General features: G+C 34.0%; 1 protein-coding gene across 1 annotated transcript in view; it reads left to right on the top strand.

The window, feature by feature from the left end:
- The window catches only part of LOC149421166 (phospholipid-transporting ATPase IF), a 43,511-nt gene that overhangs the window by 12,218 nt on the left and 11,408 nt on the right, over positions 1–19,885 (top strand). Inside the window, exons 2-5 of the mRNA XM_089635850.1 lie at positions 12,834–13,032; positions 14,017–14,142; positions 15,608–15,829; positions 16,175–16,357. Of these exons, the coding sequence (XP_089491976.1) occupies positions 12,834–13,032; positions 14,017–14,142; positions 15,608–15,829; positions 16,175–16,357 (730 nt within the window). The remainder of the gene's footprint in view (positions 1–12,833; positions 13,033–14,016; positions 14,143–15,607; positions 15,830–16,174; positions 16,358–19,885) is intronic.

The following is a 19,885-nucleotide window of genomic DNA, read 5'->3' as shown; positions in this document are numbered from 1 at the left end:
ACGGAGAAAAATGAGTAATACCCTTAAAAACGGGACTACAAGCCGCTTCCTTATAAAGTAATTCACCTTCGTCTATCCTGTTTCCTGTTTTTCACAGAAATATGTATAATTTGAAGAGATTCTCAATAATTTTTTAGCGATGTTTCCAAGGGCGTTTATAAGGGGTGGGAGGGGGGGGTAGATTAGGGGGGTTCAACCCCCCCTCCCATTGGCTTCAGTAGAGCGTAGGATAAAAAGAGAATAGCAGGTATTCGAAGATTAGGGGGGTTCAACCCCCCCCCCCTCCCATTGGCTTCAGTAGTGCGTACGATAAAAAGAGAATAGCAGATATTCGTAGATTAGGGGGGTTCAACCCCCCCCCTCCTCCCATTGGCTTCAGTAGTGCGTACGATAAAAAGAGAATAGCAGATATTCGTAGATTAGGGGGGTTCAACCCCCCCTGCCATTGGCTTCAGTACAGCGTAGGATAAAAAGAGAATAGCAGGTATTCGTATATTAGGGGGGTTCAACCCCCCCCCCTCCCATTGGCTTCAGTAGAGCGTAGGATAAAAAGAGAATAGCAGGTATTCGTAGATTAGGGGGGTTCAACCCCCCCCCTCCCATTGGCTTCAGTAGTGCGTACGATAAAAAGAGAATAGCAGATATTCGTAGATTAGGGGGGTTCAACCCCCCCTGCCATTGGCTTCAATAGAGCGTAGGATAAAAAGAGAATAGCAGGATTCGTAGATTAGGCGGGTTCAACCCCCCCCCCTCCCATTGGCTTCAGTAGTGCGTAGGATAAAAAGAGAATAGCAGGTATTCGTAGATTAGGGGGGGGGTTCAACCCCCCCTCTCATTGGCTTCAGTAGAGCGTAGGATAAAAATAGAATAGCAGGTATTCGTAGATTACGTTCCTGGAAAATTTGTTGCACCTTACAACAATATTGTTTGCACCTTCTCTTTTATCAATATGATATAAATAATAAGTTGTGATAAGCCCTCCTCTCTCCCTCTCTAAAGGTCTCCCTCAACCAGTTTCTCCGATCCGGCCCGCCACACAAAGTGGGTGAGCAAATGCATCCGCCGCCAAGACCTAAACAAACCTCACCCCATGAACCCGGGCACCTCTTCCAAAAGTCACCAATCGTAGTGTCCTGTGGCAGAGGTGTTGGTTATCCAATAAATGGTTCTCAAACCTTACAATAACTATACAGGCGCAAAATATATCGAAAAATAATTGTAAAATAAAACAGCATACAGCCCTAACAACTTACAATAGGTTGTCATCAGTGTTATAACTGGTGTGACAATGTATATCCTAATACATTTCGCAATAGGTGTTAGGTTTAATTTGCAAACAAATAATAATCCTTGCTTATTCTTAGTAGAATCAAGTATTCAAATTCTTGTATCATTTCTGTTTATCGGAAAATATTAAATAAGTTGTCGTTTCTCTAATAATAAAGATAACAATAAAAAAGTTTTCGGTTTAATTCTGTGTTTGTTTTGCATGTTCTATAATATCAATAAATAAAGTGTGTGGTATTTAAAAATAAATCCAAATGCGATGTAAATAGCTTGAGGTTGAAGTCAAGGAAGGAAATAGGGTAGAAGAAAGTGCGGAAGGACCCGGCTATTCCAATCTGGTTACGGCTAAAGTCATTTCATGCAACGTTTTCTATTCTAAATGGTGCACGGAGAAAAACGAATATTGCTAATCTATTATCGTGTTCCATGTGTTTCGACATTGTGATAATGTTTTCGAAACGTACTAAAAGTTTATCAGGAAACCTGTAGGTTCATTCGTTAAAGGCCTGCAAATATGTTTTTAACCGGATTACCAATAATTTGAAGAGATTCTTAATAAATTGGCAATAATCATTTTGCTCCATGTCTTCCAATAGGGCGATACTGACAGTGTCTACCATTCTGGGATGTGCCGTAAATAGATTATAAAAATAATAAATTGTTAATTATCAAATTAATCATAAAATGTATTTGCGCAGGCCGGGATTTGAACCCTCGTCCTCCGGATTCGTAGCCAATAATCATAACCTCTCAACCAAAAAGGCGTTAGATATTTATTACCAAGGGTCAATTGTTTCAAAGAATTTGATTAATTCATCAAATTTCAAAGTTCGTTTTCAAGTTCTATCATCATTTCATCTATGTAAAACAGCTGTCCAATAATGATATCATAATAGAAATCTTTACAGAACTTGAAAATTGACTTTGAATTTAAATTTGATGAATTATTAAAATTCGGTGAAACAACTGGCCGTTGATTTTATAGCGTAGTAAAAAAAAATCAATAATAAAATTAGAAAGGTCCCACTAAAGAAATACCTAAGCCGAATTAATTTTTCTTCACTTCTGGGGAAATCGTTTAAATATTTTCAAATACCAAAATTCTTTCTAGAACCGATAATCCATTTTATTAACCTCTCTGGGTTTTATGATTGCAAACAGGCGACATTGGTTTTCTTTCACATCGGTATTTAGAGATAAAACATCTTGGAATGATATAGTTTATTTTTCTTATTATTACTGCTTTACTTTTGTGTTTTCTAATAAGTCATAACGAAATCTATAAAACTATTGAACAGTACCTAGACCTCGCGTTCAAAAAGGATGTATCTAATTGTCTGTCACTTAATAAATCAAAACCAAAATTTCCTCTGGTATCTTAAGATATATAAGTACGTATTAAATACCTACCTTCTTAATTATAAACCATATATATAATATTTTATGCAAATTATAAAAAAAGGAATTATACAATTTGTCCCAAGAAATATCACCATCTCAGTTACAATTCTTTTTGAAATTTTCATATATATACCATAATATTGATTGATTTACCGATTTGACAGATCGTAGAAGGATCGCCACGATCATGCGAACTCTGGCGGGATAAAATGGTAGTATCCAATACGGCCACCACCTAGTACCGGAAACGGAACGTAACAAACAAATTTAACACAAATAAAATGCCAAAATCGTAGATTTAAAACAGGACTTCGAATATTATATTATTTAATATTTATAACACATGGCAATTTTTTACGTGTTTGGAACAGAGACGCACATAATAATATAAGACGTAACAGAGCAAGAAGGAAATAGTAATATCGGTAACCGAGCGAACTCACCGGCAATATAAGGCAATACGTTGGCAATCTTGCCGGCAAGAAATTGTAGTAAAAACTTGCTCATTTTACCATTAGATAAATATGCGAGGGTTCCAGTTAGGTAACAACCTGATTTAAATATTTTGAAAAGAACGTTTTTGAATTCGTTGAAGTTTTATTTTATTAAAATATCATGACGTTGTCAACTTAATAGTTATGTATGTCAACAGTGTAAATATTATTTAGTTAAAAAAAATTAAATTGTGGTGATAATGGTGGAAACTATTTATTTATTAATTGCTCACACTGCTCATGTGTCAAAAATAAAGTTTTGTGGGTGCACCAAAATCTAATGGTGATTGAATGCTGGTTCACAAATAATATCTGCCAGTCCAGAGTAAGTCATTTAAAAAAATAGGTAAACTTGTCGAATTTAACTGCATTAAAAAAACAACACTTGATTGATACTTAAATATACAACGGAGACAAATATTTAAGTCGGGGGTTTCAGTAAACATGTACAAAATAGGATGTTAGTTTGAGTTATTTTAATAATTCTTGTGCATTTCCTAACCTCCAAACTTTGAAAAAAAAAAGGAACTTTAATGCGTGTCCCCCGACATAAACAGTTGTGTTTTGTAATAATTAAGTTGAAACCAAGTACTATTTTTTTGCGTACTAAGCGTGGAGCGGAATTCCACGAGTTTATCAAAGGTGTCAATCCAAAGATAATAGAATACAATATCAATACTATTATATTTTATATCAATTTTTTATTCAATATTTCGTATAATCCGTGTCCAGCGATTTCGAATATTTACCATTTTTTTAGTAGTTTAGCTTTATAAATCATTCCAGCTGTCATCCCATACAACGAAAGTGAATTTTCGATTTACGTAATTAAAAATTAAAATGCTAAAATTAAAAATATCCCATATGCAGTCAGATTCCTTTTATAGTAATTAAGGTAAATCAGAAGGTTTTATTTAAAAATATTTCGTATAATCCGTGTCCAGCGATTCCGAATATTTACCATTTTTTTAGTAGTTTACCTTTATATTTTTTATTGAGTAATTTATTATTTTATTTGCATTCTACTCAAGCGAAACGGTAGGAAAACTTTCAATTTATCTAAAACATATTTTTGGTAGTTATTCATAATGTACACCGATTCGTTATAAAGATTAATCAAAATAGTGATTTAGCATTAAGCTTCGCCTTAAATTCGCCTTCACCAAGAATGCTTATGGGAATACGAAAGTAAATTAAAAAAGCACAATGGTTCAAGTGCATTTTTTTAACTTTGACCAAACGGTATTCAGAAATTATTGGTATTTTCCGAAAAGAGATGATTCTACATCATTTTCTGAGACATTTTTATGTTTAAACTTTTATTATTATTCAATACTTTGCAAGGAACGCATTTTTTTGTTCTGAAATTTAAGTGTCAAAATAACATTTATTAGATGTTAAATACATTTTATTAAAATATATGATGAAAATTATAAATAAAATAAAAACGTTAAAAAGGGAGTTATGATGTTTTTTTCCATTGGACGTTAATGCTTGTTTACAAAAATAAACTGTCGCACTCGATTGGGAATGACAACCTCAAATCTGAACGTACATGGTTATAATTTTTTCAAACTTTGCATTAATCTACAAAAATATTGTTTAAATACGAAAATTAATAATATTTGTTAGCGGACAACGGATTATTAATAACAAAATACAGAAGTAAATAACAAATAAGAATGGGTAAAATTTAAATACAAATATGTTCATAAACGATTTGTTATTGTCACACCTGTACTGGTGAGACACTGATTAGGTAGGTACAATGTTGCTTCTCTTTAAATAAAGGGCTTCATCACAATATCAGCTTAATATGATTAAAGGTAATACATTTTTTTGAAGTGTTTAAATTGGTAATTAAAAATGTCTATTTCATTATTAGAGCCATGTATAATGTTATAATTTCTTAATGTTCGCGGTACAGGGGAAAAATATCCTGTATTTGTGTGGTAGGCTTTAATATAGAAAATGTCTTTCATCCTCCTTGTTGATTTTCTTGATGGTGTATTGATGTTAATTTGGGATAAAATGTTTAGTATATCAACTGATGCATGTATAATTTTATGTAGGAGCAGTACGTCAGAAAGTTTACGTCTGACCGTCAGTGGGTGTAGTTTATAGTGCAAAATTCGGTCATTATATGTTCCAAATTGACCAGATAAACCTTCACGATAAGCAATTACACGGGTTAGTTTCCTTTGTATGGATTCAATCCTATAATTATGAATCTCATAATTGGGAGACCAAATTGTTGATGCGTATTCGAGAATACTTCGCACAATTAATTTATATAATATTAAAGTTAATTCTGTACATTTAAAACAATTTGTGATTCTAGCGTTAATCCTAATACTTGTGATGCACTTTTATTGAAGCTAAGTGACCAGTCAATTAAATATTGTGGGTTAGACACAATAATTGTGTTAATTAATTTCCGTTTGTCTTTAACCCTTTCAGTACTGAATTTCAGGCACAAGTCATAAAAAATTGAAAATTGGTGTCTAGACTAATGAAATAATTTAAAAAATATTTTGTTTGAAAACTTTTTTGATAATTGTTATGTTTATTGTTGTACAGAGTGTCCATGTTCATGGACAAATGGTTACAAAGGTATAAAATTTTATTATGGTACTTTTGTATATTGAACCTTGTAAGTCATAAAAAATTGAAAATTGGTGTCTAGACTAATGAAATAATTTCAAAAATATTTTGTTTGAAAACTTTTTTGATAATTGTTATGTTTATTGTTGTACAGAGTGTCCATGTTCATGGACAAATGGTTACAATGGTCCCCTGACCATATTTCTTCGCAACCGTCAAATGCATTTGTCCATGAATATGGACATCGCTTTTCAAACGTAACTTGTAATCATATAACTCAACAGAACTTCGTAACTAAACATTTAAGAACCATCGTAAACATTTAATTTCCATGAAAAAAAAATGCTCGGATAAATTAGTTGCTACAAATAATAAAGAAAACTAATTATATTGTAGTGTGTCTTACCAGGCAAGGGATGGTCTGTTTTCTCCATGGCTTGTTTATCATTTTAGTTCTTGAAACTCCGTATGATGGCAGCACCACACTGCTCTACTAATTTCCATGATCATGGACAAGTTGTTGTAATGATCAAAACCTAGCAAATAGCGTAATAACTAAAGATGAAAGTCGATGTCCACGATCATGGACATGGGTACTGAAAGGGTTAATTCAATTTAATATCCTTTATTCATATTATTTAAAAAAAAATACAATCTGTTTAAATAAAAAAGTAAATGATCGTTTGTTCAAAATCTTACATCTTACATAAAGTTCTTCACCGATTGCTTTCAAATTTTGACACAACAACGTTGAATTCGAATACGCGTGTGTTTTTATATACCTTTATTATATTGAAACCACGCCATCTGTTGGACGTAAAAGCAACACGCACTATTGTTTCTCTATCTGCACAGACAGACTGAACCACGGCAACGTGTGATGGGGTACATCTTGTAAAATATATATGTATAGGACGCTTTTAGAGGAAAAAGGAGATATGTTGGTACAAATCGGTTGTATAGAAAAATGATTAACAGTATTTTTTTTTTTTTTTTTATAGTGAATACCTCACAAGAGTCCCAACTGCTCCCGTCTGGAGCCAGTGAGACTATGGCATCCCCAATTGGGGGATGTTGTGAGGCTGAAGGTAAGTGGGGAAGGGAAAGAGGAAGGTGGGGAAGTACCTGGCTATTCAGATCTAGTCACTAAACACGGCTAAAGCCATTTGGAGCAACGTTTCAATTCTGAATGGTGGTCTTACACCAGGGCGATACTGGTAGTATCTTCCACTCTGGAACGTGCCGCAAATATACTATATATTATTTTAATTAATTTATTTTAATTAATTAATTGTGAAATAACACAAATTAATCAAATAAAATTTATTTGCGCACGCCGGGTTCGAACCCGCGACCTTCGGAATGGCAGTCCAATGCGTTACCACTGGACTATGCCGGCCGTCAGTATAAACCCAGGTGGAGTCAAAGACGTATTTAGGCCGAGGGAACACAGGAAGCTGCCTAGGGTTAAATTTTTAGGGGGCGGCATTTCGCAGAAACTGTATACCAGTGTTGCCAAGTTAGCATATTATATGCTAAATTTGGCATAATTACTCCATGTTTAGCATAACTATTATGCTTTTAGCATATAGCATATTTATTTGGCTTATTTTTACAGAAACATGAAAATAATAAAAAACAATTTTTTAACTAACAAAAATGATATCGATTGAAAAACTGGTGTCTGAATAGTGAAACATAGTTCACATTAAATGGGAATCCTTGACTTCCAGTGTAGAGTTTTGGAATGAAGTCATGCAATATAAAGATGCAGCTAATAATAACCCCTTCGGTGATTTATGTCAGTTTGCAATGTCTATTTTAACATTGCCGCATTCAAATGAACGTAAATTTAGCCAAATGAGTCTGGTCAAAACAAAACTCCGAAATCGTTTGGCGGTGAGAACTCCGAATGCCATTTTGTACGTGAGATTTGGCCTAAAGAGAGCAGGAAAGTGCTGTTATTCTTACACTGTTCCTGACGAAGTACTACGCTGCATTGGGACCAAAGAAAGTTACGACTCCGTCTCTCAGCCTTCCACATCAGCTGCTGTTAATGAAGAAGAAGAAGATGAAGATGAAGATATTGATATTTTATTTCACTGATTTTATTTCTAAGTTAAATTTATGTTAGCTTTTTTTTTGGCTTTTTTTAAAGTAATTTAGTTTTTTTCTGGCATATTTTTCCCATCTCTCTATTTGTCAACAAATACTAAGTTAAATTTATGTTGGCTTTTTTTGGCATTTTTTAAAGGAATTTAGCATATTTCTGGCATATTTTTCCCATCACTCTAGCATATTTTGAAGTAGTTGAATTGGCAACACTGCTGTAGACTATGTAGTTTCTATATTTTGCACAAACTTACCTATACAAATTTAATAAATAGTAATTTCATGGTAGAGATGTCACCAACTCGTATACGAACGCTTCCAGTAGGCCGACAGACTTGTTATCAACGAATAATGGGTATTTGAATGACTAATATTGATGCCAGATATAAAAGTTCGTAGTCCATATTGTTGTTTTACTTATGGATACTACATGCTACCTGCATGATACCTTCGATACCTGACTGATATATTCATCAAATTAGAATTTACGCGCTTTGCGAGTTATTTGTAATACAAAATACCCACCAGGATAATATATATTTTTTCTTTTATACTGGAAATAATATTATACACTATAACAGTGGTTGGAAAACTCATTAATCAAAAGAGCCAAATATTAGCAGTGGGTACAACGATTTGTTTTTTATTATGAGGCCAAATTTGTTTAAAAGAATCCTGTTTTTAGAAATCGGTTAAAATTAGGTGTACTTATTTAGTACCTACTGCAATTTATATTTTCGATAGATTTTCTGTTTTATGAAGTATTATTAATAATTAGTAATTTAGAAAGGTTTTTCGAAGCGCCGCACTAAACTAACCAAAAATATTTTCCAAAACTTCGGAACATATTAGTTATGTTCTTCTCTCACAACATTTTATCCGTTCTTTTATAAAAAACAGCATGTTGTAATTATATCTTATTTGTACGCGATATCTATACCTATTACTGTCGAATGTCAATGGTGGTTTCTTTGCATCGAAGGACAAACTTATTATCTTTATTGTTTGTATACTAATGAGTACCTACCTGTGTAACACCTGAGTGGTGATATATTTTTATCAATAAATTGTTGTAATTTAACGTGAACAATAATTAAAATAAATATTATTTAGAGAATTAGCATTTATTCAGATTTAAATAGTTGATACTAATGTGTGCAGGTATTTTATTTGTAGCCTGCCATAGACCAAATATACAGTTTATTTTAATTATTCATTAATATTAATTTTATACTTGGATTAGCCACTAGTATTCCCAGGCAGAGCTCATAGGTGACGTCACCGTTGTAGTATCTTCTGTCAATTTCGTTTTCATACAATACGTTGTGAGTTGGAAGATCTTTCGTCGACGACGTACGTACAGACTCTCTCTGGGAGCACTATACCTTGCCTGAAGGGAAACAAATTACAACAAAAAATGCATTATGATTTGCTTGCAGTTTCTTTAATATATTATTATTGACTAACATTAACACAAATATTTAAGTTATTTTTAACAAAGATTGATTGAATAACTAATAAAATAAAAGTTTACACAACGTAAAAGACGATCATTAGTTCCATCATACACGCAGTGAGGAAATTCAACACATGGCGACTTGCCCCGGACTTATTGACACAAACGCCTTGCTCAGCGACAAACTCCTTGAGGCAGACACAGGTCTTGTTTTCGCAGTCCATGGTTCGCAGCAGTTGCATTCCCTTGTAGGTGAAGCAATCCCCTGGCCCACGGCAGCTGTCGCCGAGGAACACAGTCTTGGTGCAGTTCTTGTTCTTCAAAAAATGCTTTTCCGGACAAGAGCACTTCCCTTCCGCGCACACCGAGCCGCCGAGCCTCGGGCACTTGTTGTGTTTGTTGCAGGGTCCTCCGAGAACACACTGTCCATCTTCCTCCAGCAATCCATCAACACATTGGCACTTTTCAGTGATGCAGTCAGCGCCCGCGATGTGGTTACAATTGGCGGAGTATCCGCACTTGGCGCCCAGGTCGGCCGAGTTCATTCCAGAATCTTCCGTTTTATTGAGTTCGCAGGAACTTAAAACTATCACAGAAAATGCTATCAAGACATGTATAATTGTTTTGGAGAACATTATTACAAATTTTCGATCCGGGAGACAAGACAATGCTACAAGCAAGCGGACAATTAAAATGTTAGTGACGATGACCTGCAGTAAAATTTTATAACTACCCACGCTAAAATAATCCAGATATTTCCTTTATGCAAATGCAACCAATTACATTAAGACCATTTTATGGCTATTGAGTTACGCATTATGACGATGAAAGCTAGTATTATAATAGTGTTTGTATAAAAAAATGCAATTCAATTGGACACATAATATTGCAAAAATTAGAATGTATATATTAATTCAGTATTTGTATTATCAAAAGGACAATTTTATTATTTTATTAATATGTGTAGATGTTTTATCAGTATAAAAGCCAGTGCGTGACCACAATCATACCGATGGTCATATTGCACATCAATAAAAATAACCAGTTCGTTTTAAATCTATCGTTAAAATAATTGCTGGAAGACTTTTACGACATCGAGAACGAAAATATAGACAAAATAGCATAGGGAAAAAATAACCGAAACCATGTACAGATGAGAATTAAGGCGATGCCATACGTAGTAATGCAAAATCATGTGTTTTTGGTACCTCAAAATAGTGTACTGCGGAATTATAGGTATATCTTAAAAAGGCCTACAGAAAAGTCCGCTTTGGTATATGTCCACGGCAGCTAGTAAACAGTAATAAGCTTAAGGCGATGCACTACGTAGTGTAATATTTTAAATCGAGCCGCTATCAATAACACCCCTTACGTAGATGGCGATAAGGTTTAAATTCCCGCTTAACACCATCCGTCTGTTTTAATTTATGCAAGAAAAAAACATCGCCAAAAAGTGCCTTTTATTGTATTTTGTGTTCAGGCATAAATATTTAATTGGTTTCCGATCATTTTATAAATAACTTAATTTGCCACATTATACAATAAAATCATAACCGAAAATGGGTTCGTAAGTAGGACATTTTGAACTTTAAAGCAGTTTTCATAGGCCTCATACATTATTTTTTTCTGGGCTTATAAAAAGACTTATTTAAAAAATACTCGATTATTTCAAAAGCCAAGATGTATTCTACTCGCAGTATTTAATTAAAGCATCTGAAAAATTTCTGGGCGACCAAATTTTCAAACCAAAAACACATTAATTTGAATTACTATGTAGTGCATCGCCTTAAACAATAATGTCATCAAATAATCATTCTCAGCATATTAGTCTCAGTTCCTCAATAATCTCAGAGCCTGTGGAACTGTGAAATGTCCAACTAGGGTAGAAGTGACGAGAGCGAAAGGAGTGGAAAAAATGTTATGATACAGAAGAGCGCCGCAGGCAAATTTTTTTACATGTTGTCCCCAATTGAGGTACCGATGTGTTGTGGGAGAAGGGAGGAATATGTGAGTCCTGTGTTTTCAATATGTACTACCATTTTCACTGCATCTCCAAAGCAATATTGGACTCCCCTCCCCAAGGTATGGGCCCTACGCCGGGGCCGCTCGGTTCGGAAGCAATTGCTCGGGCCCCGGGCCCGATGTTTATACCTCCTTGAACCCCCCTCTCGGCGGCCCTGTCTATGGGCATGCATTCCGGGGTACCGTCAGGGCAGGGGCCCTGGGTCTTTACCCCCCATAGGGTAAATACGGAATTGCAAGGGGCCCCAGAAGGGCCCTGCTGGGGGCACTCAGTCAGCATTTGCTGAAATGCTAACCATTTGATCTACCCCTGGTCCTACCACTATTAAAATAATACATAAAATAAAATTAACTTGTTTAAAAATAATTATAGATGTACTTAGATGCTATAAAACAGGAATAGGATGCAAATCTAAGGTGAGGCATTTGTAAGATCTGATATTTTATGTTAATTTGAAGCAATTAATAGTTTTAAAAGTTAATCAAAAGGTAATTGGAAAGCGTACATAGATTTAATAGGAAAAGGGAAAACTTTAGGACAATATTATTAATTTAGATCAGAGGTGGGGAAACTTTTCACCGTCGGGGGCCATTTAGATGTTTGGGGTATCACTCGAAAGCCGCACCAATATTTTGCTGGCGGGGGAGGGAGGTGTCGGAATTCTCTATATATAGGTATTATCCGCTCCTCAATATAGATCATTTAACACATCATTCGGAAGACAAAACTGATGTTAACTTAATATTGAATCTTTGTGCGAGTCCGAGCATTTATTAAAATTACACCCAGCACATGAAAATGGTTTCCGCCGATTTTTGCAGCACACAGTCTGTATCTTGGATTGTGTAACTGCAATAGGAACGCGATAATGTTTTCCTTCAAAATGCGTCAGCAGATGAACCCATAAATGGAATTTTATATCGTTATGTTCTGAACGCAATACTGGTTTTAACTTAAGAATTACTTCCTCATGCGAGTTCCCAACTGTAAATAAAACTACACCCAGAACACGAAAATGGTTTCTTCTGATTTTCGTAGCACATAGTCTGACTATGAATTAGAATTTTATATTTGTACTTCAAACACGATAATGGTTTCAGGGGCGTTGCTAGCTTTCAAGCTAGGGGGTGCAGCTTATTTTTTTATACATGGAAGGAACAATGGGGTATTCAGGTGTGTGTTTGTTTCCAGGGGATTGACCAAAATTATTTCCATTTATTCGAGAGTGAAGTGATTGTGTGTTTCCAGGGGACTGACCTAAATTTGTTAAAATTCATTCGCTAGTGATGTGATTCTGTGTTTCGACGGGACTGAACTAAATATCTTAAAATTTATTCGGTAGTGATATGATTGTGTTTTTCCAGGGGACTGATCTTAATGTATTTCCATTTATTCGAGAGTGATATGATTGTGTTTCCAGGGGACTGACCTAAGTTAATCGTGATTGTGGTTCCAGGGGAATCGCGTCTCCGACGCGGGCGAGACCAGGAGCGTGACGGTGGGGGAGGTGTCGGGGGAGGACTGCAAGAGGAACAACATGATCAAAACCTCCAAGTACACCCTCATCACCTTCATTCCCAAGAACCTCATGGAGCAGTTCCGCCGCATCGCTAACTTCTACTTCCTCATTGTCACTGTCGTTGCGGTTATAATAGGTACCTATCTAACCTCTCTCTAAGCTTTTTAATTGACCGTTTTGCATTTCGTATGTCTGTAATTTTGTTTGTACGCTCCATATAAAGATTTAAAAATGGTAGCCACTTTGATAATATATAGTATATATATCCAATCCTACCTACACCCAACCTATAGGTTATAGGCGATAAGCATTCTGTTTAAACCCTAAATCGTGGTCTGAATGAAAACAATGGGTACTTATCGTTAAAATTAACAAATTTACTAAGTTAACTCGCCTAGATAAGAAATAAGACCTTAGTATTTTAAAAATCGTTCTTAGAGCCTTTGTACATAATCCATGATAATTATATTGTCAGTTGTGCTAAACTTATGTAACATTATATTTATGTATAAATGTAGATAAGTATTTTTAATAAAACACAGCGGTATTATAATTAAGTTTATCGGAGAAATAAAAATAACTCATAACAATGTATCATTTTCGCACCAACGAAAATTTAATACTAAACCTTCTAACACTGCGTTTCTTGATATCAGTGACAGATTAGAGTTGCGTAATAGTATATAATCATAATACAATTGTGAAAGATGTAGACTCCGAAATAATGATTTGGTTTTCCTCAATCGACACTCCACAAATTATCACCAATGTCCAGAATTACAAGACTTGTCAGCTCGATTCAGGTCATTGATATTTTGGTGTAAGTCTAATGATTGTTGTAAGTCATTACGCAAGTAATCTTTTGTGTTGATGTGGCAGAAGTCGTGAACTCCATCAGAACCTTGTTCCTGTCTTGACTTGACATTATCTTTATTGTTTTTGTGGCCTATTTTTGTAATAGCTGTATTTTTTTTAAATTATCCTATATTGTAATATTTCTCCTTCGTGTAGCATGTGATGTGTTGTAATTGGACATGGTACGTTAATAAATAAATAACTATGTATTACGTTAATTATAGTATAAAACTTATAACACTTGTCTTTTATATTTGTCCTGTAGATAGTCCAGTTTCTCCAATAACGAGTTTGGCACCTCTGGCATTCGTGATAGCGGTCACAATGGCCAAGCAGGGGTACGAAGACTGGCTGCGGCACAGAGTGGACTACACGGTCAACAATGAATTGGGTAAGTTTTATAGTTCTAGTTGTGTTCTCCTGTGCGGAGAAAACTTGGCTGATGTTCATTTATTAAAAATTATTTGTTTTCCTATTAAACATGGGAATTAGGGCCTATAACGAATGAATTAAAAGAATTCCCAACAAAGTGTCAATCAAAAGCAAAAGTTTTATGAGGACGGCGGAACACGTGTTTATATATATACTGATATTGATCCTGACCCACTTGTATTGTAGTATTTCATCATGATATCTATTAGGAAAAGAACTTGTGTTATCGATATATTCTGAATGACTAATATTTTATCCGGAAGTTAGTATGCTGTCACTTTTTAACAGGTTAATTTTACTGCGTGTGCATCTTGACCTATGAAGGGAAAAAGGACAAAAGAACAAAATAACAAAAGAACACAAAAACTGAATGTAAAAATAACAAAATTAAGAAATTATTTTCTTAGTTAATATAAATGTTATTTTGTTTATTTACATATATTTTTTTACAACCATATTTCCTTAAATCATCATTAATTATAGACACTCATATTTTTCATCTTGATGCTCACTACTCTTTTAAACACAAGCGCCGGCTTCTATAGAAGAGAAACTTTAATCAAAAGCGATGAAACCTAATTTTACGAGTAATGTTACTTAACATATTATGATTATAAACATAAACATGTTATTATTGTAAAATAATTAATTGTTTATTAAAAAAAATAAAAACAAATAATAAAATAACGAAATAATAAATAAAAAAAAATGATAAGAAAAGAAGAACAGAAGAATAAAAGAGAAAATGACAAAAGTAGAAGATAAGAAAAAGAGAAATGGAGAAAAGGAAAAAAAGTAGAATAGAGGAATATGAGTAAAAGAGAAAAGGAGAATACAAGAAAAGTAGAAAAAGAGAAAAGGTGAATAGGAGAAAAGGAGTAAATGGAGAAAAGGAGAAAACGAGAAAAGGAGAAAAGGAGAAATGGAGAAAAGGAGAAAAGAAGAAAAGGAGAATGGAAGAAAAGAAGAAAAGGAGAATGGAAGAAAAGAAGAAAAGAAGAAAGAATACAATCAGAAAATAAGAATTCAATTTTTTTTAAATTACCAACATGCAAGTCAAGATTTTTACCAATATTGAAGAAAACCGGTTGTGTTTACAGTAGATAACAAGATTTACACAAAACCTCTTAATTTACGGAATAAACAAAGCAAGTCTGGTTTCATAGCAATTAAAAATCTACAGTTAAGATTACTTACCACAAAATAACAAACAAAAAAAGATCCCGTAATTACTAAAACCACTCTTAATCTACAACACATATTATTAGTTATTGTCATTACATCATGAATTCTTATCTATCACAATCACCATGACTTTACTTTTGAACTCTCTTGTTTCGTGCACATTTTAGGAATATTTATGCAAATTATAATCCGAGGTTTGTTAATAACATTGCACCATTGATAGTGTTGTTTGATTTCAGTGACCGTGATACGCAACTCCACGGTCCAGCAGATCAAGAGCAGCGACATTCGTCCCGGCGAGATGGTGCGCGTGTCGCGGGACTGCGACGTGCCGTGCGACGCCGTGCTGCTGTGGAGCTCCGACCCCCGCGGCAAGTGCTTCGTCACCACCGCCAACCTGGACGGCGAGACCAGCCTCAAGCCGCTCAAGGTGCCGGGCCCGCTGGCCGACACCTTGTTTGGTAAGCACTCACTACCTCTCCTCTTTCCTCTTTCTTCTTTCCTCTTTCCTCTTTCCTTTTTCCTCTTTCCTCTCTCCTCTTTCCTCTTTCTTCTCTCCTCTTTCCTCTTTCCTCTTTCCTCTCTCCTCTTTCCACTTCTTCTTTCTTCTTTCTTCTTTCTTCTCTCGTTTCACAAATTTTAATTTATGACACCATGTTTAAACTCTTGATGCTTGGGTTTTTTTCTATTTCATTATTTATGAAAAATAATGCTGCCAATTCAAAAGGAACAGCGGATTTAAAAATGGTGAGCAATGATCTCACAATTTCAAAATCAATCTATAAAAAGTGATTTTTCAATTACAGCGGATAAATCAAAAGAAAAAATCACCATGGAAGTCCTCCAACCAGACGTAGACATCTACACGTTCTACGGCAAGCTGATGTTGGATGGCGGTGCTCCCTGTCCCCTGGGCACGGAGAACTTGCTGCTGCGGGGCTCCAGGGTCAAGAACACGGAATGGGCCATCTGCTGCGCCGTCTACACGGGTATGTTGACACAATCATCTCGATTCTATTTCTGACCACGCAATAATAGCGCAGAACTGTGAAAAATCATGGGATAATAATTGTAGAATTTGTGAAGCTCAAAGACATAAAATATTTGCCTCAGGATCCACTGCCAATCAAAAACAAATATTGCAAATTTATTTTTTTATAAGTATATTTTTTGTTGGCAAATTAGAAAGACGTTTGAAAATTTACTTTTCGAATGAAAAGACTTAGTTAGTGTGTGAAAAAATTAAACACAAGAAATACACATTTGAAATATAGATTAAAAATAATTTTCCGGTAGGCGCCTACCTTCTTATCCGTTGTCCAAAATTCACACTTGAAAATTCCAAATTTAAAATTTAAAATTAAATTCGAATTCATTAGGAAGAAATATTTTATTTTTTATTTGAATGACTTATCTTTTAATGTTATACTCATCAATCATTGAAGACGAAGATAATACTAATAAATCTAAATGAAACATGAAACAGAACAAGACAAATCTTAAAAACAAGACAATGGGAATGATTAGTTGGATGATTATATTGTTCATTCTGAATTTGAAATATAAGATCGTCAAAATGATGTAGATCAGGTTTCAGAAGTATAATAATTAGGTGGTTAGACAAAGAAATATTTTTCACCACAGCAAACCGAAATTGAAAAAAATGTTTAAATTATATTTATGTCTTAATTTTGCAAGCTTTTCAAATTCTGATGTGGAATACATAAAAAAGAAATAGAAACATGGAATTAAATGACATTGAGGTGCAGAATAATTTTAATTTTGTCTCGACCACCGCAATGAGTAGGTAAGCACACTTGACAACCCTTCTTCAGTAAGAAAAAGTAATTTATACACAGAAAATATTGTAACTTATCGGATACTCTTTGTCTATAGCTTGTCGTTCAAGTACCTCGATTTATTGAGATTAAAAAACCACGGTGGTCGATTGTGGATCGTTAACAAAAATTTGTGAAATTCCTTGTTCAAAAATCACGGTTGTCGATGGTCGATTATTAGTGGAAATTAGTGAAATGCCATCGTTCACTCTGTCACATCCGTGTTTCATATTAGACACAAATTAGAGTAGGTACTTCCCTATTTGCGAATTATCTTTGTATCTGTTTTGTGAAGTTATGTTTAATTACATCGTCACAATGGGAAGGTATATATTATTACGACACTTATCGCATTTCTTTATCTATCGTTGCTTTATTTATATCAATCACATTACTTATAAATATCTGTCTTATGATTCATTATCATTACATTACTAAAATGCCTAAAACGAATGACTGGGTTAACTAATCATTCTTACATTTCCGAATGACCTCGCTATCCGAAAGTCGCGAAGCTTTTAAAATATTATCTACGTATAACCCACCTTAATTATGAAAAGATGATTCAATGATGAGTAAATGTGTCAATTGCTTCACCTTGCTATTCAAGGCCATCATTTCAACAAATTTGAATAATAATAATATTTGAATTTCGATTTTGTTTTCTTGAATGTGTGCAAATCTTGGAAGTGGAAACTAACCCACTTCCGGACATCCGATCGAGCTGAAACTCGGTAGATAGACTCGTTGTCGATGTAAATGCATTTTTTTTTCAAATATTTCATCCAAATTGTCAATTTTTTATTTTTATTTTTTTTACATTTGTTGAAAAGAATGTGACCTTACTGGGGTATCCCGTTCTATGGTCACATTGTACATGGTAATTTGTGTGAATTATAAATTTAATGTAGTTTTTTTTTGTACGTTAATTTTTTAAGTAATTTTTGTAAACGTTCAAAGTATACGAGAGGTAAATAAATTATAAAGCGAAATGATAGAAGAAAAACATAACATTACACAATAAAAAGGTATGGTGGTAAAACATACAGAAGAAAAACATAACATATACAAGAAAAATGTATGTTTGTAAAACATATAGAAGAAAAACATAACATTATACAAGAAAAATGTATAGTGGTAAAACATACAGAAGAAAAACATAACATAACGTTAATCTTTGTTAGGTTGCAACATTTTATCTATATTCTTTCTTCCTGTGTCCATATTCTATCAACATTGCATTTACACGCGTGCACACGCGGATATAAAGGCATTTCTCTGAAATTGGATGACGTTTCAGCAGTTAATTTACGAAATAAATCTCAGTATCATCCGATTAGGATTTGGCTTAAATGATAGAGCGGTTCACCCATTTTAGTCAGTACCTGGGGAGGAAGGTTTAATACTCTTAGTCAAACCAAAAAATATATCTTTGAAATTGTCTACTAGCCGGACTAAGAGATGGCGCAACTAGGTCGAAAATAGAAAAAAAACATATACTTTTCTTTACTTTTTATAAACATAATATGCATGTATTATATATATATATAAACCTTCCAGAAGAAATTATCTAAATGATAGTGCAAACTATATCTAAATCCGTCGCGTAGTTTAGAAGAACTAAGCGCACAAACAGACAGACGCGAATAGACTTTATTTTATACTATTCAGAGATTAATCATGACATTTTCGAACCCTGTTAAAAAGCGATTGATGTTAAAATATTTTCCACCGAAAAAACAATGCCGGACAGCATTTATTGGCCAACATAATATTATGTGTATTAAAATGACGATATTCTGGATATTAGCGTCAATAAAATAATAATAAAACAGCTCCAGTAAAATTTATTAAATTGTTAACATGTTTGCTGATTACTTTAAGGACGTGTATGTACCTGATATTCCAGATGATTTAATTCCGTACTTCAATTCGGATATAAATTTACATTTATCGCAATACACTTGGATATTGAAGACATTATAGTCTGTATTAAATCACTTGAACACAAAATAAGCTCGGGACCTGATAAGATTCCTTCCATCTTACTTAAGAATTGTGTCCAAAGTTTATCTGTTCCGCTTAATATACTGTTTAACAAGCCACTCTCCACACGACACTTTCCACAAATATGGAAACTTAGCTACCTACCGACTTCTGTAAGGTATGAGATAAATAAATAATATAAGATAAGGTCTGTCATAAAATCCTCATTAATAAACTTTTGATACTTGGCATTAATGGAAACCTTTTATCTTTGTTTGAGAGTTACTTACTTAGGCGTCAGTTAACTGTCTGTATTAATGATCACTTATCCTGTGGCGTACCCCAGGGTTCGCATCTTGGTCCTTTACTTTTTAATTTTTTAATTAACGACGCAACAAACATATTCACCCGTGTTCTTATTCTAATGTTCGCTGATAATATGAAGATATATAGAATTATTGATAATATCGAGGACTGTCTAACACTTCAATCTAATATTAATAGCTTTTACGATTGGTGTCTTAAAAACAAATTAACTTTTAATGTAAAAAAATGTCAACTTATGAGATTCCACAGAAAAAAAACCATTGTTGTTCACCTACTTTCTCAATAATCACACCTTATTATCTGTTGATGAAATAAGAGACCTTGGTATAACCTTTGACACTAAATTAACATTCATTAAACTTATTA

This window comes from Hesperophylax consimilis, chromosome 9, assembly GCF_061612785.1.
Source record: "Hesperophylax consimilis isolate HC1 chromosome 9, BYU_Hcon_1.0, whole genome shotgun sequence".
Taxonomy (NCBI): Eukaryota; Metazoa; Arthropoda; class Insecta; order Trichoptera; family Limnephilidae; genus Hesperophylax; species Hesperophylax consimilis.
The sequence above is the reverse complement of the archived record's forward strand: the minus strand, read 5'-3'. Positions and strand labels throughout refer to the sequence as shown.